The sequence below is a fragment of the Rhinolophus sinicus genome, linkage group LG01 (genome assembly GCF_036562045.2).
Source record: "Rhinolophus sinicus isolate RSC01 linkage group LG01, ASM3656204v1, whole genome shotgun sequence".
Lineage (NCBI taxonomy): Eukaryota > Metazoa > Chordata > Mammalia > Chiroptera > Rhinolophidae > Rhinolophus > Rhinolophus sinicus.
Window position 1 is genome coordinate 10,964,562 of NC_133751.1, and position 26,396 is coordinate 10,990,957.

The 26,396-nt window shown below is 46.3% G+C and overlaps 1 protein-coding gene across 1 annotated transcript in view; it reads right to left on the reverse strand.

The window, feature by feature from the left end:
- The window catches only part of HUNK (hormonally up-regulated Neu-associated kinase), a 102,784-nt gene that overhangs the window by 4,870 nt on the left and 71,518 nt on the right, over positions 1-26,396 (reverse strand). The window contains exons 6-10 of the mRNA XM_019730265.2: positions 19,264-19,399; positions 14,895-15,057; positions 11,590-11,673; positions 6,558-6,605; positions 1,987-2,167 (exon numbers count right to left, since the gene is read on the reverse strand). Coding sequence (XP_019585824.2) covers positions 1,987-2,167; positions 6,558-6,605; positions 11,590-11,673; positions 14,895-15,057; positions 19,264-19,399 — 612 coding nt within the window. The remainder of the gene's footprint in view (positions 1-1,986; positions 2,168-6,557; positions 6,606-11,589; positions 11,674-14,894; positions 15,058-19,263; positions 19,400-26,396) is intronic.

A 26,396-nucleotide genomic window follows, 5' to 3' on the forward strand; every position in this document is an offset into this window, starting at 1 on the left:
CTCTTCCTCCATCCCTATCAGGATGCAGGACACTGCACTGCTCAGGAAAGAAAGCTCTAGAGCCAGGCTGACCTGCTGGAAATCTGGACTCCACCAGTCACCAGCTCTCTGAACACGTCTCTGTGCCCATGTCCTTGTCTCTAGAAATGAGGGTGAGAAAAATCTCATTGGGTTGAGTGAAGAGCTTGAAACAGTGCCTGCCACGTAGCACGTGCTCAGTGCTAGCAGTTACGTGGGCTCCAGGGCACTGGAGCGTGCATGCTCCAGACAAGGAAAGTACCATGGAATGGACTCCAGCTTTGGGGTGTCACAGTTACCCCAAAATATGTAGCACTGACCTAGACTTCCATGGGGAGATCCATAGAATGCAATGGTTAAGAGCCTGAATTTGCTGCTGGTTACAAAGCCAGAAGGAGAATCCACTACGGGGGGGACCAGCAGATTTCCTCCAGGGTCCCTGCCTTTCTGAAACTTAGACAATGAAACCGAACCAAATGGAATTGTTCTTCTCTGGGTGAGAACCAGGTATGAACTTCCCTGATACTTTCCTGCTCCCTGGGGAAGCACTGGTTGATCTCAGACAGCCAAGGCCCTCTCTGACCCTCAGTCTCTTCATATTTAAAATAAAGGGATTGAAGATTGGACTGCACAATCTCTCCTGTCCCTTCAGTAATAAGAAGCTCTCCTCCTCCCAGTTGGCTTCAGGACACTCCCTGCGCACCCCCTCCCTTCTCGCAGTGCGAGTTAAGCCTGCGCAGTGCTTCCTTTCCGCACCCCTCAGAGCTCATCCCAGAGCAGGGAGACTCGTGTTTATCAGTTATCTGATGTGATGGACTCTGAAAGAGGGGGAGAAGCCCACATGTGTATCTCCCTTAATCCACCCGATAGCTCTGACAGGTAGGTTTCCTTTCACAAGTAAATGAACCAATTAAAATCTTCAGAGGGTAAGGATCTTGGGCAACAAGGAGTCGCAGAGCTGGGGTTCGAGCACCTTCCCCCACCCCAGGGCCCAAACTCCATCAATCCTACCTCAGGCCCTCTCAGGGTCCACTGTCCTGGTGAAGGCCCCATACCCAAATCTCTGCCCCTGCAGCCTGAAAGCTGTCCATGGTTCCATAACACCATGCGCCCTGATCTCTACTCCTGTACCCCGATTTCTACTCCTGCAATACCTTATGCCCTGAATTCTGTTCTCACAATACCATGTACCTCAATTTCTGCTCCCACAATGCCATGCACCTTGATATCTGCTTCCACAATACAATACACCCCAAAATATCTACTCCTATAATACCACCTCTCCCAAGCTCTGCTACTGCAACCCAATTTATATTCCGGCACCCCAATCTCTACTGCAATAATTTATACCCTGATCTGTTTCCACAATACCATGTACCCCATCTCTGCACCCACAATAGTATGTACCCCATCTCTGCACCCACAACACCTTATATCCCATCTCTGCACCCACAATAGTGTGCACCCATCTCTGTACCCACAATAGTGTGTACCCCATCTCTGCACCCACAATACCATGCACCCCATCTCTGCACCCACAATATTATGTACCCCATCTCTGCACCCATACCATGCACCCCATCTCTGCACCCACAATACCATGTACCCCATCTCTGCACCCACAATACCATGTACCCCATCTCTGCACCCACAACAGTATGTACCCCATATCTGCACCCACAATACCTTATACCCCATCTCTGCACCCACAATATCGTGTACCCCATCTCTGCTCCTACAATACTGTGCACCCCATCTGGGCTTTCTCATATCCTGCCTGTACAGGTGGCCAATATCATGTAGTTTGGACCTTGATGGCTTCCAGATTAATGGAGGTGTATTAAGTCTGCTTTCCCATAGGCACAGGAACAGTGTCTGTCCCAGGGGCCCACACAACCATCCATGAGGGGCACACAGCAGCCACGTAGCTAACACGAGAGGCCTGGAGAGTACCCCGAGCTGACCCACCTTTGTCGGGAAAGCCGGACTTGGGGGCCTTCCGGTCCCTCAGCAGGGCCTTGGTGTTCTGAATCTGCGTGATGAGCGAGGCAGAGGGCTGTTTGTGCGAGGGCTGGTTCTTGTCCAACTTCTTGGAAAATGGCCGATGAAGAAAATCCCCTCTTTTTTCTTGTTCTTTGGGCTTTTTATCCTTCAAATCAGAAGCAAACATAGGTACTCAAATGCACACGAGAATATACAATGCGATTCTTCTCTGAAGAGTTATCCCTGTAGGTTGGAGAAATCCCAGCTTTTCACAATTCTGTGCTCTTAAGGCCCAGCGGATGCTCCAGGGAGACTACCTCCCTCTCCCTGGGCCACAAACAGGCTTCCATCATCCCCAGCTCCCTGCACTATGCTGCTTTGAGGTATTCCAGAAAGGGCCAGGTCATCCCTAGAGGTCAATTATTCTAGAACATTCTGAACAAAGTAAGGCAAAGCAGATGAGGACTTCTAGAAATCTGCTGTCTTATTTAAAGTAGAGTCCTAACATTCTCCCCGTAGTAGTGGTTTCACAAAGGCAACTTTGCAAAGAAAACGTAGCCACTTCATCTTAACCCTCAGTTGTTGTGTGTTCAGTCAAGCCAAGGACGTGGACAAGAAACCCAGGGGGCCCTGCACCACCCTGGCTGAGTGCCTGACTCTTTTCCACCTTCTGGTCATGTGAGCCTTACTTGTATACTTAAAAATGACACGATTTAGCCATTTTTGCTATAATCTTGCCTTCACTGAACTCGATTATAATCTCTCTGACAGGAGTGAATTTGACTATCATATCTTCAAACCCACAGCCTCGGGCATAAAGCCAGGTACACAGAGAAGGTTTAATAAATAGTTATCGAAATGTTAAAAAAAAAAATGCGAGTGGAAACCGAAAGGAATTAAAACGAACTAAGTTCAAGCTTCTGGGAAGGATGATGCCACTAAAACGTTATTCTTTTTCTGGCCCTAAAGACTGTTTGATGTTTACTGTTAAACAGAGCTAACTGAATCCCTGACCTCACCCTGAAAGAGGGGGACAAACAACAGAAACAGATTTTCACATTTTTGCCTTAAACTTCAACCGCATTTGCAATTCAAGGGAGCTCATCTATTTTTCATTGATGTTGTTGCAAAGCATCTCAAGGAAACATCTCCTTGCACTGGTGCAGCCTTTTCCCGTGAGGCTCTTCAAAGCCTTTATGGACTGAAGATCAGTATGTCTCGTGTCTGAGTGGGAAAGGGGGACAGGGAAGAAATGGAAATTGGGGAAGCTGAGCTGAGCTTTCCCTGTCACTGTGAGGGGTCTCAGCCTTGGCTGAAGTGGCCTGTCCCCAGTGGAGGGGGGACGCGGGAAGAAATGAGAGGCGACACTTCCAACAACTACTTCTCCAGTGTCTGGGCAGCCACCTCCAGCCTCCAGGACACTCGGAGTGCCAGACACTGTAGGAAAAGCACGACCTGCACTGACGAGGCAAATTCTGTTATCCCCTCTTACAGACACGGGGACAGCCGGAGTGGCTAAATAATTCACCCAGGTGTGGCAGGAAAACTCAGATGTTCACAGCTCTGCAATTCAGAGTTCTTAATCCTCGACTCCACGCTGCCCTCTGGGCGCCTGGGGCAGGGGCAGGTGATTCCAGCGGCAGACAGGAAGGACGGACATAGAGCCTGCCGGGGACAGAGACCACACTACAGTCTTAGGGCTCCAGGTGGGTATCTGGGATGCTAGGGATGAAGTTTCGTGTCCCAGGTCATCGTACAGGATGCTACGAAGGGGAAAGGGGCCCAATTGGTCCAGGTCGCCTTGGTTAGGGCCAATCACAGCCCTCCACCTTTCCCTCTCCCGTGTCTGCAAATGCTAATAGGCTCCCTTCCTCTAGGCAAAAGACAATGAGCTTTCATGCTTCCCCTCTCCCCCCAAGCATCAAAGGAGCCTGTCCTGAGAAGTCTGGCAGAATTTCCTCCCTTTGCTCTGTTCTTTCTACGTCTCTTTTTTTATGAGAAAAGTCAACAGGTCTACCTGTTAACACCTTAAACAGGAATAAAGAAATCAAACGCACTTTGGTGATACATTGGAAAACAGTATTTAGAAGAAGAGACAAAACTGCAGTCCCCTCCTTTTCAGGACTGCTTTCTTCTGACCACGAGCACACCTTCCTTTGGGCTGCTTTGTTGGCGTCTCCATGGGTTCACCTCGGCTCCTTTCCAAACCTCCCTGGGTTCTCAAAAGCTAAAGGATCAAGATGCAAAATTTCTGGAGGGGGGGGCCAGTATCACCACCCAGATGGAGTTCATTAGCACCAAGAGGGGTACAAGGCATGAGTTTCTATAGAAAGAGACTGAGGCTAGTTCTAGAATTCTGTCTTACAACCAACAAGGTATTTGGCAACAAGCAGAAAGCCCGTTGTGGGGGCCAAAGAAAGGGAAATGGACTGAGGACTGAAAATTGGGGGAACCCCCTGCTCTGACCACCCTGTGGAACTTAAGCCCAGGATCCTGCACCTGATTGTTTTCTCCCCAACTCCCTGTGGACCCCCTCCTCCAGCCTAAAATAATGCGTGATTTCATAGTGACCAGTTTCTCTGAGGATGCCAGGAATTGACCACCTGACCACTCCCTGCTGGGGACACGCTGCTGGGTTGGTCCACGTGGAAGGGCCCATGGCCCACAGCAAACGTGTTTGTTTACAACCAGCCAATCTTAGTGACCTCCAAGCACAGGTTATCAAATGCAGTGGGTCATCTAATTACACCTTTTCATGTGCACGGCCTAGTTTCTCCAAAAGAGATTCCCTAGGCAGCAAGATACTAAAGTGCCTTACATAACAGAAACAGATCTTCAGAGGGATTAATTATGCTCCTCCTTTGACATGCGGTGCCCACTCCGTGCCCCCCTCTCAGCAGGCCTGCTGCAGCCTGTGGGGTCTCTCCAGAGGTGCTTCTCATATACCCGCAAGCCTGAGGGCAGGTGATGGATCTAAAGCTGTCGGTTCAAAAGGTCCAGTTTGGACCCCCACTCACAGTCCCGAGCCCCCAAGGCAGATCGGAGAGGGGACCACAAGAGGCCCCCGATGCAAGCCCCACACAAAACAGCTTCTTGTCTTCTTTAAACCACTCACTGCCTGTGTGCGTGCATATTTACAAAACTGAACATTTTGAAAATGGGGCCCCATAAAGAGTTCTGCACCAAGACTCAAATCGTCATGGATGGTTTGATGGGGGAGAGGAGGAAGCCAGGGAGGGATGATCCACTAGGCTTCTGAAGGGAGAGATCTGCAGGGGTGACAGCAAGTGGGCAGGGGAAGGCGGTCCTGGGACCCTGATCTGATCTCCCGGCAGCTGGTCCCCTCAGACTCTTCCCTGCAACTCCAGCCTCCTGAGTTCCAAAGAGCTGCACCCCTCCCCTTTCCTTTCTGGTTTTCCTCCTGTGAGCACAGCAGAGGGTGACTCGCAGGAAGTCACTTCCCTCTGAGGGGGGAAGTGTAACCAAAAGGGTGGGTCCTTCCAACTCTTGGAGTATAAAAATGAAACTCACATCGCACCTGCTTCGTCAATTTAACAAGGACAGATGTGGCCACACCTGCTCATCTCCCCAGGGTGCAGGAAGAGCTACTGCCCAGGAAATTCACCCTGCCACCCATGCGATGAAACAGGACCACGGGGAATGAGGCCGGCAGCAGAGGAGCCCTGGGGACTCTGGACAAGCCGAAGCTGTTTTCTTAGAGTAACTACCAAGGGCAGCTCAGCATGGCTCTCCTGCAGCCTGGCGTCCCGTGGATGATGAACTGACCTCACCTGGCTGTTTGGGACATCACAACCGTAAGCACCTGAGATGGTCCAGGGCCCAGCTGTGGTTTGATGGTTGGTTTTGATTCCTTGCCGCCCATCACATAAGGGAAAGCTGCCACGGCCTGATTTTGCCGTAGGAAAAACATCGAATGAGTTGAGAAAAAGAGGGCTTGGTTCATAAATTAGGCCACTGAACCAGAAAGCTCTGAACTGTCACAAACCCCATTTCTCATACAGATAGAAACACGAATGCAGAGCCAAGTGTATAGGTACAGCAACAGTCGACTAAACATCGAAAGCACCAGTCTGATCCGAGGGGATTCTGATAAGCCCACTCACAACAGGATGCTGCATGTTTTCATGAAAGCAAGGACAGGGGTGTGTGGAGCCCAGAGCCCTGGGCAGAGATCTGCCAACCTTCAGGGGCATGTGTGATGGTTAATTTCATGTGTCAACGTGGCTAGGTGTGGTACCCAGTGTTCAGTCAAACACCAGTCTAGACATTGCTGTGGAGATATTTTTAAAATGAGATTAACACTTAAATCAGTAGACTTTGAGTAAAGCAGATTATCTTCTACAGTGTGGGTGGGCCTTGTGCAATCAGGTGAAGGCCTTGAGAGACAAAGACTGAGGAAGAAGGAACGCAAGCTGAGACCTCAACTCTTCCCTGGGTGTCCAAGTATCACACACACACACACACACACACACACACTATTGGTTCTGTTTCTCTGGAGAACTCTGACTAACCCATCATAAACCCCCGATTCTTACCTGCACAGCATGGAATTCAAGGTCTCTAGTCCAGGTGTCCAAGGAGGCCTGTGAAAAGCAGCATTTTTCAGCAATTCAAGAAGCTGCACCTGTTTTTTCCTACCACTTGCACCTCTGTGTGAGAATTATTCATTTCAATGTTTGTAGACAAGAAACCAAACTCCTAAATCATCGTGGAAGCAGGCAGCAGATGTCCTACATCACACACGGAATAGATGCGCTTAGGTAAGTTTTCTATTCAAGCCTAAGACACATAAGGAGGAGTGCTCTAATGAGTGAGAAGTCCAGTGCGTTTTCTCAAACAGCACAAATACTCATGGAAAAGGCACCCACATCAAGAAATAAAACCCACCCACACATGGAAGTCCCTCCTACCTCCACCCATGGCCTCTTCCAGTCCCCCAGGTAACTACCCTTCTGATTTCTAATAGTCTGGATTGTTTGACTTGATTCCAAACTTCATTTTAAAGAGTTGTATAGATTTTGAAGTAAGACACAGTGCAAACGTTTTCATATTTTACGTTTAAACTTACAGTCCCTGTTATGGGTTGAATTGCATTCCCCCCAAATTCATATGTTGGAGTCCTAACCCCCAAAACCTCAGAATGTGACCTTATTCGAAGATAGGGTCAGGACAGGCCTGCTGTGTCCCCTGTGAAGCTTGGGGACAGTGGAGCACGTGAAAGCTGGCTTTCCTTGTTGTTTGCCAGGGACCTGTGGGTGTTACCTTGACAGAGGAAGTCGGGTTAAAATGAGGTCACTAGGATGGGCCTTAACCAATGTGACTGGAGCTCTTACAAAAAGGGGATATTGGACACAGACACAGGGAGGACGCCATGTGACGGTGGAAACAGAGATCGGGGTGCTACTCCTACAAGCTAAGGAACCACAGAGTGCCGGCAGCCACCCGAAGCCAGGAGAGGGGCCTGGGGCAGATTCTCTCACAGCCTCAGAGGAGCCAGCCCTGCGACACCTTGATGTTGGACTTCGGCCTCCAGACTGTGCGACAGTACATTTCTGTTGTTCAAGGGGCCCCGTGCGTGGTGCTTGGTCACAGCAGCCCCAGCAAACTCGTACAGTCCCTCTGCTACCCTCGGCACAACTTTTCTTCCAAAGCTGCTCTATTCCTTTGACACTACAGAAGCCCTCCTGGATCTAGTGTACATTCGTCTGCAAACTATCATGATTCTTAAGGACTCTAACAAAAATGGCTTCTGGCTCTATCTGGTTTTCATAAGCCCATTTAAAAGTGATCACTGCCCGGCCTTGACCGCCCATGGTCCTCAAGGGCCCCCTCTTTTAGAAAGAGGAGTCCCTGGGGCGCGGGGCTGAGGTGTTCTTAGATAAGACACTTCACCGAAGTGTCCCACTTTTATAGACATAACCTCTGCCTTTTACAGGATGAAGAGGTGAAGAAAGTGGTCAAGTCATAACATCACAGCACTGAAATCCCAAAAGGGAACGTTTTTCAACTTAATTCAGCTCCTTTGTCTCCTAGGAGAAAAAGAAGTGGAATTGAGAAGAACAAACAGGCCTGCTTGCATTCGGCATGGGGACACGGCCCTGAGCCTCTCCCCAGCCAACTGGTGCACAACCTGGAATTTCTAGCCACGGCCCCTCTCCCCACCCCAGCCGACCCCATCCCCACCAGCTTCTCATCCTGGACCAGCTGACGGCAACCAGAATGGAGCCCACGGGGGCTCTGCATGGGCTCCACCTACAAAATCTGGGCTCTTTAGACTTTCTTAACACTTTTTCTAACTGGCCCCATTCACTTTCTAGGTTCCAAGGGAGACAAGTCTACTAATAGCCTCTAATTTAATTAGCAGGAGTATTGTCGCACTTTGGAGAAAACAAATGGATCACAGAAAATTGAAATGCTGGTTTCCCATTAGTGTTCCTATTTAAACTCCGGCTGTTAAATATTTCAACAAATGTTTAAAACACCATGTATTTTCAGGCCAAATGAAATAATCATCCAAGAAAAATCATTTGGATGAAAAAAAAGAGGCCCCTATCCCACCACTGTTCTGACACTTTCAAACACACAACCGCAGGGCAACCGAGGACAAGGGCATCAGCCAAGTGGCTTAGAGGCCACTCCCAGGGGCACGTGGATGGCGCATCTAAGTTTGCATGGTTACTTGAGGCCCTGAAGAGTCAAATGCAAATCAAGAGAAAGGAGGGCCTAACAGTGAATTCTGCCCCCCTGGGCCCCAGCTGAGGTGACGCCCCTCAGAGCAAGCGGCAGTCATAGGCCCCTCCCTGTCTTAGGGCACATCTTTGCCGTGATGACAGTGCAACTTGTTCCTTCTGCTTTCATCAAGTTAGGTGTCCCACCTGGGATGTTCTTCCTTTTCCAGGTGCTGCCCCAACTCTATCTGTTTTCTCAGACTTGGGTTGATGTCCACTTTATTCTTTCATTTGTTCATTTGACAGATATTTATTGAGCACCTACTGCATGCCAGGCTTTGTGGAGGCTCCAGGGATACTGTGAGGAGCAAAAGGGACACAGTCCTTGCTCTTAAGGAATTCATAGTCCAGAGGAGGGGAGAGACGTTAATCAAATAACCCCTGAACAAATGAAACTCTGCAAATGGGGCAAGTCATGCAGAATGTGGTGTGACAGCCTGTACTGGAGGGATGTGACCCGATGGCAGAGGTCTATGAGGAACTGACACTGCCTTGGGATCTGAAGCTATAAAGACATAAACTTAGTAAAATGAAGTGAGAACATTCTGGAAGAGGAAACAGAGTGTGCACAGCTCTGGCAGCCCAGAGCACAGAAATCTGAAAGCCCGTGGGAGTGAGCACAAAGCCAGGAGCCAGTCCAACCCATGGCATAGTGGTCACATCACAGAGTTTACCTTCCACGGTAAGGAAGCAGGGAGGGGACATGATCCAATAGCTCACTCTGGCTGGCAGGGGAAGAAGAGAACGCCAGGCCATCGTGGGGAAGCAGGGACGCCCATTAGGAGGCTGTGGCAGAGGTCCAGGGCAGAGGTGATGGTGGCTGGGCCCGGGGCGGGAGGATGGGATGGGAAAAAGGGAGCTTTGGGAGTCATCTTGGCAGATCTTGGTGACAGACTGGCTCTGGGATGAGGGGAAGGAGCTAAAAGGACACCTGGTTCCTGCCCTGTGCTGCGGGAGGGGTGGCATCTGGAGACAGAGAATGGGGTCAGGGTTGGTTTCAGGTGTGCTAGATTTGAGAAAACCTTCACTCATGCAAGAGGTGTAGTAAGCAACTGGCCAGAGGGTCTGGAGCTCAGGGGCGTGTGCCCCCTCCACCACTTCCGCTCTCCTGCTCTCCGCCTAAAAGCCACGCGTGGGTTTGCAGCTCAGCCCCAGCCCACACACCTACCTTCCAAAAGCTTATGTCCATCCTTATCATGCTGGGGCCTTGCAGCCTGTCTCAGAGGACGGAGGCCTCCAGCCTGGGGTTGCGGCTAAGCCCCACCCTGGCTGCTGTCACTCCACACCCCTCCCCTACTCCCCCACCCTCACTCCTCCTTCGGGCAGGGGCCATGTGCTCTCCTTTTCATTGCCAGTGTCATCGACAGAGAGATGTATGCTGTCTTCACGTCCACTCTTCCCCCTCCCCCTAAATCCACACAAACTCTTTTCTGCCTTTGCCACCTCCACCAAGCTGTTCTCTCTAAGGTCCCAGGACAACCAGCTGCTCAGCTGACACCACTGACCGTGTTTCAGTTGACCTTTCCCATGGTCTCCCTTGCAGGGTTCCCTACATGCCTCCTGCACCCTCCCTGAGCGCCTGTCACTATTGCTGGTTTCTCGGTCACCAGCGTCTCCTCTCCTCTGCCTCCTTAACTCGTGCCATCTCCTGGGCTCTGTGTAGATTGGACAGCGGCGCCCTTGTCCCCTGGCCTCGATGCTCAGGGTGGCCCCTTCCCAGTGCTCCTGTCACACTGACATGTGGCACCCGTGTCACCAGCCTCGCTGGATTGTCCAGGCCGTGTCCCACTTGCTGCCAAAGAGCTCAGAGCAGTGTTCATTTACAACCTCACGGCAGCCTTGCCACTTCTTAAACACCGGGATATTTCCTTTCTCGGTGACATGCAAGGCTTGTGGAATCAGGATGAAAACTCTGAGCTGGACAATGGAAAAGGGAAGTGGGCAAGCCCATGGACCCCCTGCAGGACACAGATGTAGGGCCGCTTTTTGATTTCTCCCCAAAAGGAATTCCTGGGTGTTGCAGGAGAGGCTCCTGTGGCTGGAGGGTTCAGGGGGAGGCTGCAGGACGGCGGGGGAATCAGAAGTGGGTTCCCAGGGAAATCACTGAGAACACGGAGGACCCCGCTTGACAAAATGACGTGTGAGGAGTCCGGGGTGGAGAGCGTGGTCACCTGGGGGTCCTGGCCCTGGGTCTGGAGTCCCCAGGCACAGTCTCTTTATAATCATGTATGTGGGGGTCTAAAACAATTGGCCATATGGTACTAGTTTTTACTCTGAAATCCAAGAATCTTGGTATTTTCTCTCAGGTATGTGCCAGGTAGCATCAAGTAACCAGGGACCGCTGACTGGAAAATCAAGCTTTTGTCCAAAACTTTTTTCCATTCCTCACCTTACTTTCTTTTCCTGATGCCAAGTGGTAACATTCCCTTTTGTTTCTGAGCACTTGCTTTTACCTTTTGGAGACCTGGCAGTGGATTCCAACCTTGGCTACTCCATGAAATCATTTAGGCATCTTTAAAACAATACTGATCCCCCCGCCCCCCGGCCCCGGACCTCGCCCCTGAGATTCTATGGAACTGGTAGGAGTGTGGCCTGGACATCCATATGTTTAAATGCCCCTGGTGACCCTAATGTGTGGCCACAGCTGAGAACTGCGGTTTGGGGACTGAGCGATGGTGGCTCCACTGTGAACCATTTCTCAAGGGCTCAACTAAGCAAGTATTTGTCTTTGGCTACTTCTATGTCCCATAATTACTGGTTTTCTTTCCAGTCTCCTCCCAAAATAGAAATGCACTCTTCCACGAGATCCTGGGTTCTGCCTGTGGGGGGCGTTACTCACCTCATAGGGCTCTTTGCTGGGCCTGCACTTTTCTATCTGGTAGAGCTGGCTCTTGCAGCAGACACTGTCCTGGTTGTCAGATTTCTACCAGAGAAGAAGAGAAAAAAGCATGGCTTAACTCACAGGAAATAGAAGTAAGTGTCCATTAAACAGTCATTAATTTTTAAACCGGTGCTTGGCTAAGAAAGTGGTTGACAAGACAGTGAATTGCAATACAAAGCCTCCTGTGAGGCAGCCTGCAGGCAGGAGGCAGCATGGGGACAGCCCTGGCCAAGCGTCAGGAGACCTACTTCTGCTCCTGTCTCTGCCAGGAAAGGGCCCGGTGACCCTGGGCAGGTCACTGGACCTTGCTGGCCTCAGTTCTTTCATCAGTGCAGTGAAGACTACTCTAAGGTGTGAAAGAAGAAATATGGGAGCTGGGAAGAATAACTTATTGAACTGCTAAATAGGATACAGATCTTGCTTATTTAAAATCAGCCTTAGTCCCTGCCTGCTCTCCCCACTCCAGAAGTCACAGCAATTCATAATACAGCTTAAAAGAAGAAGCCAGACAACTGCACGTACGCCGATCTGGGGGCACGATTTAGGTGCTAGTCCATCTGCAGACAGGTGAAAATTAAATGAGTGATGAATGAATTTATCTACCAACAAATATTCACAGAATATCATTGCAGGATCTCCGAATGAAAATCCATGCTTTTGAAAAAGGAAACCAGAATCAAGAGAGAAGGGGAGATGTGGCAAATAATTAAGGTCTCATGTTTTACTTTTTAGTTCAGTAGCTTCATTTTCAAAATTACATATGAGTTGTTAGTAACTGGTTGATAAGATTAACAGCTGGGACGGTGCATACAGTACAATTAAATTAGCCATCTGTGGAAATTACCGAGTGGACCAGCTGTGGTTGTCTGTGGGCATTAATTCACTCCAGTTAAAAGCAGCCACTCACCTAGACACTGGTTGTCAGACCAGGTATGTCCTACAATTTAAGGGTTACGTGTGAAGTGGACACAATAAAATAAGAACCTTCTCCAGTTAGAACTCCATGAGCTGAGTTTCCAGAGAACATTCTCAGTAGATACAGTCATGCTCAGCCTGGCAACACGGCAACACTTGCAACCCTGATTCTGGGCAAAGGGAAGGAGCAGAAACACAGCAGATGACAGGACACCCAGACAAATCAAGACACCGCCTAAGAGCTTCAGACAAATGTCTCTCTCACGTGGGATGAGCTGCGTGAAAGTTTAGGAAGAGTGTGATAACCAAGTTTATATCTGTAGATGTGGTGGTGGACACAGGAAAGAAAGTATTTAGAAAACTAAAGTCCCTCCATTTGATTGATCGGCGTCCAAAAATCTAGTTCTGCCAAACGGAAAATGGTTGAATCTGCGAGCTTACGTAGGAAAGCAGCTGTGTCATCTTTTAAATAGGTGAAACCATGAACTTCACAATCAGTTTCACGGAAACACTTTCTAAAACCTAATTTTTAAACAACATTTATCATTTGAAAAGACAGTCAGTATGTTGATCCTCTTTTCTTCCTTTGACTTTAAGAACTATGTAAATTCTTAACTGTTGTCCTCTACTGTGGGGGTCCCAAATGGTGTGACCTTGAGCCCATGTGACTGAAAAAGTTGTATGCAGGCACCTACAAACTATGCATATTTATTTATAAATTATAAGCATGCAGCACTGTGCTAGTATATCATGTATATTATAAAATACATAATAAAATAGGAATTAAAAATAAGAAAGAAATGAGGGACGTACGGTCTTCTTATATGACACTGTCTCTAAAGTCTAGCCTGCATATTTGTCCCCATTAGAAATGTCATCCCATCTGTACTTCCATGAAGCATTTTTTTTTCCCCATAAAACTGCTCTTATTTTTAAAAGGCTGTTACTGTTGAAAATGTTTCTTCTCGTATACATCTTTCCTTTGGTGGTTCACCCAGAAAAGTAATTCTGTGGATAATTTCTGGCCTCAGTTCTTTCTTTTGTTGAAGCAAAATGTAGCAAATACCCTAAGCTGAATCAGCATAGAAACATCTGTAGTTCCATTCCACTGTTTAACAAACCTTCCGCTGAGCTTCACCATCTATTCAGCAATGTTTTCTAGATGTCTCCCAAATCTATTCGCCAAAGAGACACACTCTAACCATCTTGTCTTCTGGGCATTATTTTCGTCATTTCTTCCACAGCAGGGAGAACATTATTTGCCCAGTTGTGGGTGGACTTTCATCTTTACCTCTAATACAAAAACCTCACAAAAGGTGTCGAAGCATGTCGCTTAGTGAACATTTGTGAAATAGTGGGCTGATTATCATGTGACTTTAAGTAACACTAAAAAACTCTAGAAGTTCATCTTCATGTTCTGGATTCTAAACGTCTTCCTAACAGTGACGACCCCACACAATCAGAGCTCAAGGTGCCATACACACAAGGTGAAGGTCATCCTTCATGACAGTGGTACGAAATCAAATTTCAGACGGGCTTCCTGACAATCCTGAATTTCTGTGGCGGACCTCCTGTTAGAAATGGTCAGCCCCCACCATTCTGAGTAGGAGAGTCCATACTGCCTTTGATCCAATTTTCTTTGCGGAGTTATTTTTAAGCCATTGTCCATTTGGAGAGAGATGATTTAGTCAAAAGAACATCCTAGTGGCTAAAGCACGTCAATTCCCTTACCTAGCCACGTATGAGCTGCTTGTGGCAGAACGATGAAGGTGACCAAGGCATGAGGGTACCACTGTTCACCCCAGGGTGGGGGATTCTCAGCTGTACCTCCTATGTGACCCAAGCCACCTGGACTCTCTGAAGCCCAGACTGAGAGAAAGGGCCAGGGTCAAGCTAGTGAAGCTCAACTTCATTCTTATTTTCTGGAAAAGTAAATGTAAATAGAGGCTTTCTCCAACACCATGCTTTAGAGACAACTGCCTGAGAGGCACTGCTCCCCAACTTGTATGACCACACAAGTCCCCAGTGCCTTTACCGGAGGAAACCCAAGGAGCTAAGAGGTAACAGAACAGAAAAGGCAGAGAGAAGCTGAAGGGCAAAGGGGCTTGAGTCTTTCACAAGTCTCCTCAGGGCTCAACTCTGTAGGAGGATATTGGAAAAACACCTCAGATAAAAAGCGCTAGCTACCTGAGAAGCAGGTTTTGCTACTATTTTACCCCACGTTCAGGAAACTCAGCCTCACATCAGTTGAAATTAACAGCTGAGATCAAGTGTCAGCACTGAGGAGAAACCTTGCGTGTAAGAGCTCCTTTTTCCATAGAGAGAACCGCCACTGGGGCCCTACTCACCCCTGACAAATAGCGCTCGAGTTTCTTATTTAAGAGGAAGTAGACAGCCAGGATGTGACAGGCGCGGTTGGACAGCACGGTGTTGATCACGTCGCTGTTCTTGTAGCCCAGTTTCTCGGTCATGTGCAGCACCACACTTGGGCTCAGGTCTTCCAGGGAAATCCTGCACGGCACAGGGGCAGAGAACCCGTCACCTCCCCACCATCACGGAGAGGCTCGGGGCCTCCTTGGGGATTCTCCCAAGCATGGCGGCACAGGACACTCAGGTCTATTCATTCACTCGTTCATCCTTCATTCACTGGACTCTTTATGACGAAAACGTTTACACATACAGAAAAGTGGAGGGCGTAGTATAATTACCCTCTGTGTACCCACTACTTGGATGTCCCAACTGCTAACACTTGGCCATGCTTGCTTGCGCTATATGTTTCTTTCTTTATTGCTAAAGTATTTTAAGTCCCAGAAATCATGACATTTCACCCCTAAACACCTCAGTGAGCATCATTTAAGGCCAAGGACGCCTCCTGCAGGATCGCAATACACCCAACAAAATTTTAGTAATCTCTTAATATTCACTAATATCTAGACTATATTCAAATTCCTCCAGTTGTTCCCAGATTTCTTTACAATTTGACATTCTTTCCTTAAAATGCATTTATTGGACCTGGGTGGAGCCCACACTTAAGTTGGACGTAAGTTAGGTTGGGAGAGGAGAGTATTCAGGAGCCAGCCCAGTGTGAGCTCAAGGAACACTGCGAGCTCAAGTTCACAAATAGGGAATTTGGGCCTCAGCTGTAAAGTGGGATAGGTTCAGAGGACAGGTTAAAACTTCTTAATGGGAGTATTATAAAGATAAACTCCTTAGGATAAAGTGCCAAAGAAATACCAGGCATTCATTTGTTCATTCATTCATTCATTCAACAACTCCTGCCTCATGGAGTTTATATTCCAGTGGGGAAGAGAAAATAAATTCATTTAGTCTTCATGACAGTCTTATGAATAGGTACTATTATTTACCCATTTTACAGATGACGAAACTGAAGCCTACAGCGTGAAGTAACTTGCCCAAGGTCACATAGGCAGGAAGTAACAACCCCAGAAACCAACCCAGGCAACCTGGCTCAGTCTACAGGCTAAACCTCCACACTTATGGCCTCTCCAATAAATAGACACTCCGAGTGGCTGTGGAGAACAAGAAAGTAGGCTGCAGAGTATAGAGAGTATGTTGGTAGTAGGAGTGAATGTTCATTAGCTAGAACATCCTAAATCCTTTAAGACGATACAAATAGGGCACTCTGTGAGCAGAAGGCTAGCTAGCACCCCTGGTTAGAGAGCTCTGTAGACCCCCGCCAAAGGGTGTGAAGACATTTTCGATGGAATCTCAGAACCATAATACCCTGAGAAACCACACAGTACAACCCCATAATGATACAAGAAAAGGAAAGCAACTTGCCAAGTCATAACCGGTTGTTAGGGGCAGAAAGAGCAGATCTAAGTATGCAGACCCTCTTCCACCACAAACAGTGTAATCTACATCAGCACTCCCTGCGCTAACTTTGACTAAGTGCCATCCAAACAAAAGCACCCAAGGAAACACGAATCTACCTTCCTCACTCCTGTTGGTCACAAAAATCACAAATTCTAGATAACAGGTAAGAAAGGGGTTAGAATAACACATGGTAAAAAAATGTTTGTTGAGAAAGAATACAATTACTTGAAGATTGCCAAAACACTTAACACAGAAAGCTTCCTTGTTTGAAACTATCTAGTAATGTCTATGTTGGAGTGGCCCTGCCCCTGGCTAATCAGACCAGTTATTTGACTCCATTCCTGGCCAATCAGACCACTGCCTGTATGCCTGGCCCCTGGCCAATCAGACCACAGCCACACTCAGTTGGCCCCAACCTCTACCAGGAGCTGGCCCCAGAAGGGAGAGTGCTCCAGATGTGGGTGCCACCAGGATGGGGCTGGGCATTGGAGGTGAAAGGAGTGTCATGAGCAGCAGCAGATACCCCATCTCTGTCTTTCATATCCTTTCTCTTCAAAAACAGGAGAGCTCTGCCAAAACGTTGACTGTCAACTGACCCTTGGCTGAGAGTAATATTTTAAACATTTTTCAAGAAGCAATGTATATATTGGGGCTCTCCAATTATTGAATTTGTATTGTCTCTCCATGTTTGGGTGATATAAACAATGGTAAAATGTTCCAGAACACTAGGTATAATTCTGAGTAAATTCTCATGAAATCTGTTTGTATACCACTTTGGTCTAACTCTGACCTGTGTTACTGAAGACCTCCTTGCCTTCCCACCCTCTCCAGAGCTAAAAGTATATTTTATAGCTTCAGAAAGAAAATATTTTTCTCAGGTCACATGTTCTTATTCCATTCATCTGTGGGCTGGTAAAACCAGAAAAATAATTATCTTTTTTTTTCCCTGCCTTAAACGTTTTTCAAAATAAAGACTGTAAATAACACATGCCGTCCCCAGCAGTTTAGAATTCCATTTTTGTTACTTAAAAACTGAACACTGATTTGCCTCTACTATAATATAAGTAATGGGCCTTACATAAACAGAAGACATGGAGTGCTGTTTTATTTCTTATTCAAGATCTTAACCATTTTTACAATCTGCAGCCTTAAGTTTCTGACCAAGACCAAGTTCAAAAATTCCAAATCAAGCAAAACCAGTATAGGATGCTTGAGTTTAAGTTTTAACCTACAAAAACCTGTCTACAGCCTGTGGAAAAACTACAAAATGAGATACCACAGCATGATTCTTTTTAAATGAAAATTTGGCCAACAAGGAGGGGAGACTATTTCTAACACTAGCTCCACTTCTTTCAACAGCAGCCATGCTGAGTGGACAGACCATTCTTGGACCGTGATTATGTTAGCCTAATGACTAATTTGGCTGCCACCAATGGCCCCTCCTCTAATAGTAAGTATACCTGTGTGCTGCTCTCATTGTGAGTGAGCATTGGTAACGAGGCATGGCCCCTCAGCTTGGCTTTCGTCTCACATCGGGGTAATATTTCTGGTGTCTGTTTCAGATACTGGCCCAAATCGAGCTGGTGTTAGAAACCAGTTTATTTCCTTGGTAACCTAGACTTTGTTTAAATTACCTCCCACGAGTCAAATGCTAGAAATCTAGATGCAACCACTTCAACTAAGGCCATGGTGAGTGTAATTTTGACCCAGGAGGGTGGAGACAGACGCCAGGAATGTCTACCCATGCCCCCTTAAGTTCTTCTAGAATTTCCTCCAGAAGACAAAGCCCATCTCATTTGGAGAAATCAGCATCACAGCTTTCATAAGCCTTGGTGGAAGTTTCCAGACCTTCCTGAGCATTTTGAAAATATGATCACAAGAAGACACCTCTTTCCCTGCCCTGTCAGTCCCCCATTTGTCCCCCTTCATCAGTGGATCTCTTGTTATCATCAGAGATTGGCCACTCTGGTTCTGAAGGAGAAGAAGTCAATGTGGGTCCCAATCCTGGATGGTATCTGACCCAGGTGGTCTCCACACTTGATCTGAAGTAACTGAGCATTTCCTCACTCAGGTTAGTTATAACCACATATTAAATGAGTAGAAAAAAAGTACAAAGAAATGTTTTCTTGTGCTTGTTTTCAAATCTGTAGTCAGTACCCCAGCGTGGAGATGTGACATCCCTCAGTGTCTCCATGCTGTGAATTCTTTCCTTAAAGACTCCCCCTCATAGACACTGCTAAGGGGTAGCCTTCACAGGAAGTCCATGGGGAAACAGGGCCTAAAGCTAATGACTCCTTTGATTGCCTTTTCTTCCTACAACCAACATTTTAAGGCAGGGGACTGATTCAGGGCTGAAATAAACATCACAGCCAAGAAGTAGCAGAGGAAGAGCTCGAGGGTGGTTTAAAAAGGGAGAGAGGCAACTCCATTTGATTCTGCCTGATGCTGGCAGGAGAACCCATGGGTGGCTCTCTCTCTCTCTCTCTCTCTCACACACACACACACACACACACACTCATTCGGGCCACAGTTAGTCTAAAGCATCCCTTTGTGTGAATCAGAGAGAGGCACCTCTCTCGAAAGAAACAGCCCCTGGGTAGCAGGTTTGACAAGGGGAACATGGCCTGGATTTTAGCCTCCATCCACCCTCCACCAGGCATCCCCTGCAGGGTGCATAGGATTGCCTGTCTACACTTCCTCTTGTGCACTGAGGGGGGCTTGTCTGTGGATGTGTGGGTGCGGAGTGGGGAAGGGCAGCCATGAGAAAACGCAGCTTGTCCTTGAGTCATGTACAGCTTCCTGTCCAGAACTATTCAGGGCGCGTAGGACAGGCCCCATCTGGCCCTGGAAGGGGTCCCTCTGTTGTCTGCACTTGATTACCTGTTGGGATAGGTGACATTACATGGCACTTTGCCCATGTAATTCTCATTAAGCCAGCGATTGGCCAGTGCCTGCTGAATATTGGGCCTCTTCACAGGATCAGGTTCCAGGAGAGAGCGCAGGAAGTTGATGGCTCCTGTGAAGACATTAGACAAAGAACACACCAGTGTTACAGGCTGAACGCAGACACCGCTGAGACTCAAGGCAGGTGACACACCACCTCTCCTGAGCCAATGCCTGTTCAAGGGATGCAACTGGTACATGGTAAAGCAAGAGGCAGTTTTGGGTCCCAATGCCCTGCATTTCCCAACACAACCTGTGATCTTTTCTTGTGGTCCATCTCTTGTGAGCCAGAGATGTTCTATTTACAGTCTAGAAGGGATGAAAGAAAGTGAAGAGGAAATGCTTGGTCTCATTGTAAGTCTTTGAGCACTCAGAAAGGAGTGCTTTGAAGCAGAGGGTAAGGGCATTCTAATTAGACCCTCTAATTTGGCCCTCACTGTGCGACAGACACCCAGAGTCTCAAGAGGCTGGGGAGGTTCTGTTTTTTTCTCTGGTCCTTTCTTTTAAAGCCATTCTCCATGGCTGCCCATTTAGTCCCCAGAGTCTGAACTGCCAGTACAGCACCCAGGCTACCCGGAGTCCATGCCCATTGCACTGAGCCAATCAGATCAACGGAACACCAGAGAGCCCGTTTTTTGCACAAGTGTTAAGTAATCTCTAACAGCGACTCAAGTTTTAAAGTTCTAGTTCACGTACAAAGTTCTGGCAAGCACCACACTGGAAACCCACATCTACCAAATGGGCCTTCTCCTTGTGTGCTGTCCCTCAGAAGTGAAGGGGCTGCTTGGTTGCAAAGTATGCTAGTAAAATTTGTCCTTCTTTTTCAGCCTCCCCAAAGTTTGCTTCAGTCACATCAGTTACGCTGAGCATGGTGGGTAAGGGAAAGATGAGAAATACTGACAAACTACAGAATCCCTATAGGCCTTTTCCCTTCCATCCAGGGCAAAGTTGGTTTTGTCAGATGCCCTGGGTCTCCTTTCGCTGACAAATGGTTACAGAGCACCTGCTGTCTACCCAGCACTCGGGATAGGAAGTCGGTTCATCTCCAGATAGAATATTTGCATCCTTCAAGATTTATAACAATGGAGACAACTACAAGACATGGAAAAATTTATCTATAATGCACATGAAGGTTACAGGCTCCAAAATTGTTCAGCGTGCGGATGTGTATGTCCTCATGTGGATGAAGACAGCCAGCGACTGCTTCAAAAGGAAGATGGTCTGTCTTGCTTGCATTGTGGGATCATGATATTTTCTTATCCTATACTCCTTATTTGATGGAGCATTGTTATATTGTCTTTGCAATAGAAAAACATTTTTCATGTGGTTTTGTGCCTGATGTCCAATTTCCAATATGTCAAATAATAGATCCTGGGAAATCACCTTAATTTGTTTGGTCCCCAAACTTTTCCATCCTTCTCTCCAAAGCTGTTTTTCAGGTTTCCAAAATAATCTAACCTTCTGAGGAAAAGTCATAAAAATTCTCACTTTCTCACAGGCTTTAGCTGTCCTTTTAAAACTGTCCTTTACAGAATGATGGGTGTTTTCTGTCAAACCCGTTTTCTGCAGGAGGAAATGAAGCCATCAAAAGAGAGGCTACTTGTGATGCCAGGATCGACCCCAAAGAGACGACTGTTGCTAGGTCATGCCATCAGGTGACTCCTCCAGGGGAGTGCCTATACCGTTGATGAAGTCACCAGAAGGTCATCTCCCTTTAAAAATGTAGTAGGTAAAAAGATATGTGTAGACACCAGAGCAGTCATGAGATACATTTAATACTCAGGTTTTATAGCTGGGTCTCCAAATAAAACTTTCCTAAGATATTCTCCACTGGACTGAAAAGCAAACAGATCTCCAAAAAAAGGGGTTCTCTATCCCCCTTCTCTCAACTCCCCGATATAGCAAAAGTCTGGTGGATGCTGAATTGGGGACATCTATTGGTCAAAGAGAAACGATGTGGGCTTAATGAATTGAAATGGGGAGGCTGTTGAGATACTGACTTTCCTGAGACATCTCTGTCATGTATCCTCAAAGGACCTCAACAACAACCCAGGCTACTGCCAGGTTTTCTCAGAAAATGATTAACCAGAAGAGCTAAAAACAGACTGAATGAGCATTTTTGTTCTATTTTCAGAACCGAGCACTCTGCATCTCCACAAATTGCTCATGAGCCCGAGTAATTTTAGTCCGAATCTCTACAGACAAATTTTATTACTTTGGACATCACAAACATGGCACTATGATCCCAAAAGGACTTTTGAAGACATCTTTAGAGCTCTCTGAAGTTGGTGTTAGGGTCTTGAAAATTCCTGTGACTCATGAGCAAAAAGGATTACAACAATTCTCCACTGTCCTGGAGAGCCATGGCAGGTGTGGCCTTGCTTCCATCACACTCCACTCTTCTGAGCTAGCATGTGGGCTCTCCACTCAGGCCTGAGAGTGGGGGGGACCCACAAGAAGTGCTCCCTCTCTCCGTGCTCCCATCACACGCATGGCACTCACCACTCAGGTGCAAAACCTACTTTCCTTCCTGAGGCATCAGCTTTCCAAAGTCTGGACTGGCTTGATACTGTGCCTAGGAAAGGGCCACAGAACAACAGAGCCACCAGACTTGTCACATTAGTGTAGCCCATCGGAAACAAGTGGAGTCCCATCCCCACTTGAGGCTCCTTCTTTGTCACCTCCTGGGTGAAAGCAGCACTGACAACTATTTGACAGTTGAGCCTTCTCAGGAATCTTAATTGGCATTAGCTCAACCCTCACACATGTTAACACCTCGTCTGCAGCTTCACTGCGGTGACTTCATCGTACAAGAACCTCTTGACGTGAAGCGATTGTTTGGAATGTATTATGAGTGCCATCACTGAGGTGTGGTGATGAAAAGGTAAGCTGTCTGAAAAATGCGTAAGCCATGAAAGGCATTCACGACTGTGAAATACAAGCGCCAACAAGCAGAAACAGCAAGTGTCTAGAGCGAGAATTGGAAAGGCCCCAAAAGCTTAAATTTTCAAACTACAAATGGTCCCTGATTTATGATGTTTCGACTTGTGATTTTTGGACTTTTCGATGGTGTGAAAGCGATACACATAATAAATTACATGAGACATTCAACACTTCACTATAAAATAGGCTTTGTGTTGGGTGATTTTGCCCAACTGTAGACTCAGGCAAGTGTTGTGAGCACATGTAAGGCACGCAGGGCTAAACTATGATGTTCTGCAGGTTCGGTGTAGTAAATGCATTTTCAACTTACAATATTTTCAACTTACGATGGCTTTATCAGGACATAACCCCATCGTAAGCCAAAGAATATCTGTCCATAGTACACACGAGGGACAATGCTTCGAAACCACGCACAATGGACTCACAAGGGCAATGACATTGCATTTTTTCCAACTCAAATTTGGCCAAAATTCTTCCAATTTAATCTAAAAAAAAGTATACTATTAAGCAATAGATGTGGAGAAATCATAACAAATATGAAGGACAAAATCATCAAATAAGCAAAATGTATTAGTGAGACATGTCATAAAATGGCATATTTTCAATTTGGACACTTCAGTTTTGATATTACTCAACAGGTAAGGATAACAGATAATACCACTAAATCTGGGGTGGGAAGATGGGGGCAGAGGCATCTTGTACTAAATAAAATAAGGGAGAAAAGCATACAGTATAGTAAGAAAATCCAGGTTTGGGGGTCAAGCAGACATACATTCAAAAATAGAGAAGCTACTTAATCTGAGACTCAGTTTTATCCTCACTGACAAATGGGGACTAATAGTCTTTATCTTGCAGTTGCTATGACAACAAGAGATAATATGAAAAGCACTCACATGTGGCCATTGACTAAATGGCAGCTACTCTTATTTACTGGTAAACTTATTGGGGGATGTAAACAAATGGTATCATAAATGAAGGTGGACCAGGCTGGTTGGAAGAGAGAAGAGATAAACTTGGTTGGGTGCACAGGGCACAGAGTTGGAGAAACAGGGGGCTGTCAGAAGGGCAGTGGGTGATCCCTAAAACTGAAGTCATTTGCTCTGTAAACAAGATAAGATGCCCTAGCTTCCTCAGCAGCTGGTGCACAGTTCCGGACCCTACCACATCGGGCCAGTTCCCAGCCTGGGTAGTTGAAGAACCTGGGGGCTGCCTTCCCAGGCCACACACATTAACCCAAAGTCAGGAACCTCCATTTGCCGGGCATCTATTATGTGCAAACCCTATGCTTGATACCTGGCACAAAGGGTTAAAGCCCTAGTTGAGAGAGATATTTACATATTCCAATAGTTTAAAAAAGGAGGGGGTGGGTCTAGATTCCTTAATGTAAAATCAGATATAAAAATGCAATTCATGCTTGGCAAGCCAAGACAACGAAATCCTGTAGGAATGTGAAGATCTTTAACAAGCACACACAGAGCTTAAGGCCAAAGCCAAAACTGTCTGCTCAGAAAAGGAGCTATTCGAGGTGGGGCACCAACTCTGGTGATACTGAAATCGCTCGGAACATTTCTAACATATGTTCTTTGGAATTTCCTTTGGACGTTTTTTTTTTAACTTCTTCAGGGGTGCAACATTTTTTTATTAGTTTCAGGTGTACAAAACAACATAGTGATTAGACATTTATGTACCTCACAAAGTGATCACCCAATAAGTCTATTACCCATCTGACACTGTATGTAGTTATTAGAATATTATTGACTATATTCTCAGGGGTGTAACTTTTACTTCTTTAGGGGAAACTCAATTTCCACATCCAGAAAACACTTAAGAGCCTGGCCTACTCAGTCTGGGTATAGATGTGGGGGTAAAACCAGGTTGGTTCTGAAATAATGAGATTGATTTCCTTGTGCTGTTAATGCACCCACCCTGACATTGTTGCCTGACCCACCCCAGTGACAATCACAGGCTGAACTGACCGTTCCTCCTCCCACAGCCTGTGCCTCCCACTAATGCTGTTCAATAGATATTTTTGGCTTCCTGCCTTCTAGACACACAGTAGGGTTGCACTTCCCCAATCCCTTTAGTTGAGTGAAGCCATGTGACATGTTTTAGAAAGTCAGGAGCTATGAGTGGAATACTAGTGGAAGATTTAACTGCTGATGAGAGATCTTCTAGATTTCTCTTTCCTTCTGCAAGAATCATATATGTTTGAAATGGTGACTGCTCCATTGGTCTGGGACCTTGATGGACTAGGATGGGCAGAACCCTTCAACCCTTGATCCAAATCTTGATTGATATGTGGCATGAATGAGAAATAAATCATTGTTGTCTTGAGCCACTGAGATTTGGGGGCTATTTGTTACTGCAGTATACCCTGGCCTATACTGACCAATACACTGAGAAGCAGTTCTCCAGCTCCTCAGGGTCTCACTGGGATTCAAATGTCTACCTTTTGCAGGCCTGGGAGTACAAACATCCTTCCATTGTCCTTTGTTATGGGTCCTGAGGATACAACAGGCTCTGAACCATAAGAGGAACTCCAGCATCATTCTGAGAGATGGCAATAATTATGACTACACAACCCTGAAAAGAGACTGCTATGAAAGATTGCATTTATTGGTAAACATTAAATCTTAGTGGTTCTATTATACACAATAGTATTAGATCCCCATCAGAATGACTAAAATTTAAAAAAAAAAGTGATAATATCAAATGCTGGCAAAGTTGCAGAGGAACTGGGTCACTCACCCATTGCTAGTGGGAATGCAAAATGGTACAGTGACTCTGAATAAGATAATGGCAGTTCCTTAGAAAACTAAATGTGTGCTTACTATATGACCCACAATTTCACTCTTAGGCATTTGTCCCAGAGAAAGAAAACATGTTCACACAAAAACCTGAAGCTGAGTTTATTCTAAGGAGCCAAACCTGATAGCAGCTTTATTCATAATAGACCAAAGCTACAAACAACCCAATGTCCTTCAATGCATGAATGGTTAAACAAACTGTGATATGTCTGTACCATGGAATTCTACTTGGCAATGAAAAGAAACAAAGGATTGATACAGGTAACAACTTGGATAGATCTCGAGGGAATTATGCTGAGTGAAAAAAGCCATATATATAGCATTTTTGAAGTGACAAAATTATAGAGATGGAGAACAGGTTAGTGGTTGCCACGGGTTAGGGAGGGTAGGAGGCAGGGAGGTATCTATGGCTACAGAAGGGTAGCAAGAGGGAGCCTTGTCATGGAAGTACTTGTTCTGTATCTTGAATGTGATAGCTGTCATCTGAATCTACACCTGTGATAACATTGCATAGAACTACATATACACCAACACACACACACACACGAGTACATGTAAATGTGAATAAGGTCAACGGATTTTGTCAATGTCGATTTCCCGGTGTTAACATTACACTACAGTCATGCCATCTATTACTGATTGGGGAAAACTGACTGAAGGATAGACAGATCTCTATGATTTCTTACAACTGTGAATTTACAGTTATAGTCACACCACAATAAAAAAAATTTAAACTCTCATTTGCTAAAAAACCAACAAAAAAAACTATCTCAATAAATTTAATTAAAAAAAAAAAAAAGAACCAAAAAAAAACCAAAAAACTATCTTTACGCTCTAGCCCCTCATCCTGATTTATTTGATTTTCTTACACTTACACTATCAAACATCACACGTTTATTTGTTCTTCTTTTGCCTCCCCCATTGATATGTAAGTTCTATATGAGTGAAGACTAAATCTGTTTTGTCTTTTGTCCCCCTGGTGCCTAGAACATTCCGAGCATATAGTCAGTACACAATACATATTCATGGAATAACTGACTATGAATCATGGAATGAATGAATGAGCACTCCTCGTACTGCTCTGCAGTCCTTTCAACATATCTGAAAGCTCTGCAGCCTAAAAATAGCAATTGGTTCAACAGTTTGCACATTTTCTAACTCCAAGAGTTACTGCTCTCAGGGCAGAAATATTTCTTTTACAACAACAGAACTGTAACTCATCTTCCCTAAGTACGTAAGTACTTCCCTAACTCCATAACTACATAATGCCTTCTTTGCTTTCAGCCTCGAGAGAGTCCCCCCTCCCTAGCAAAGGTGAAA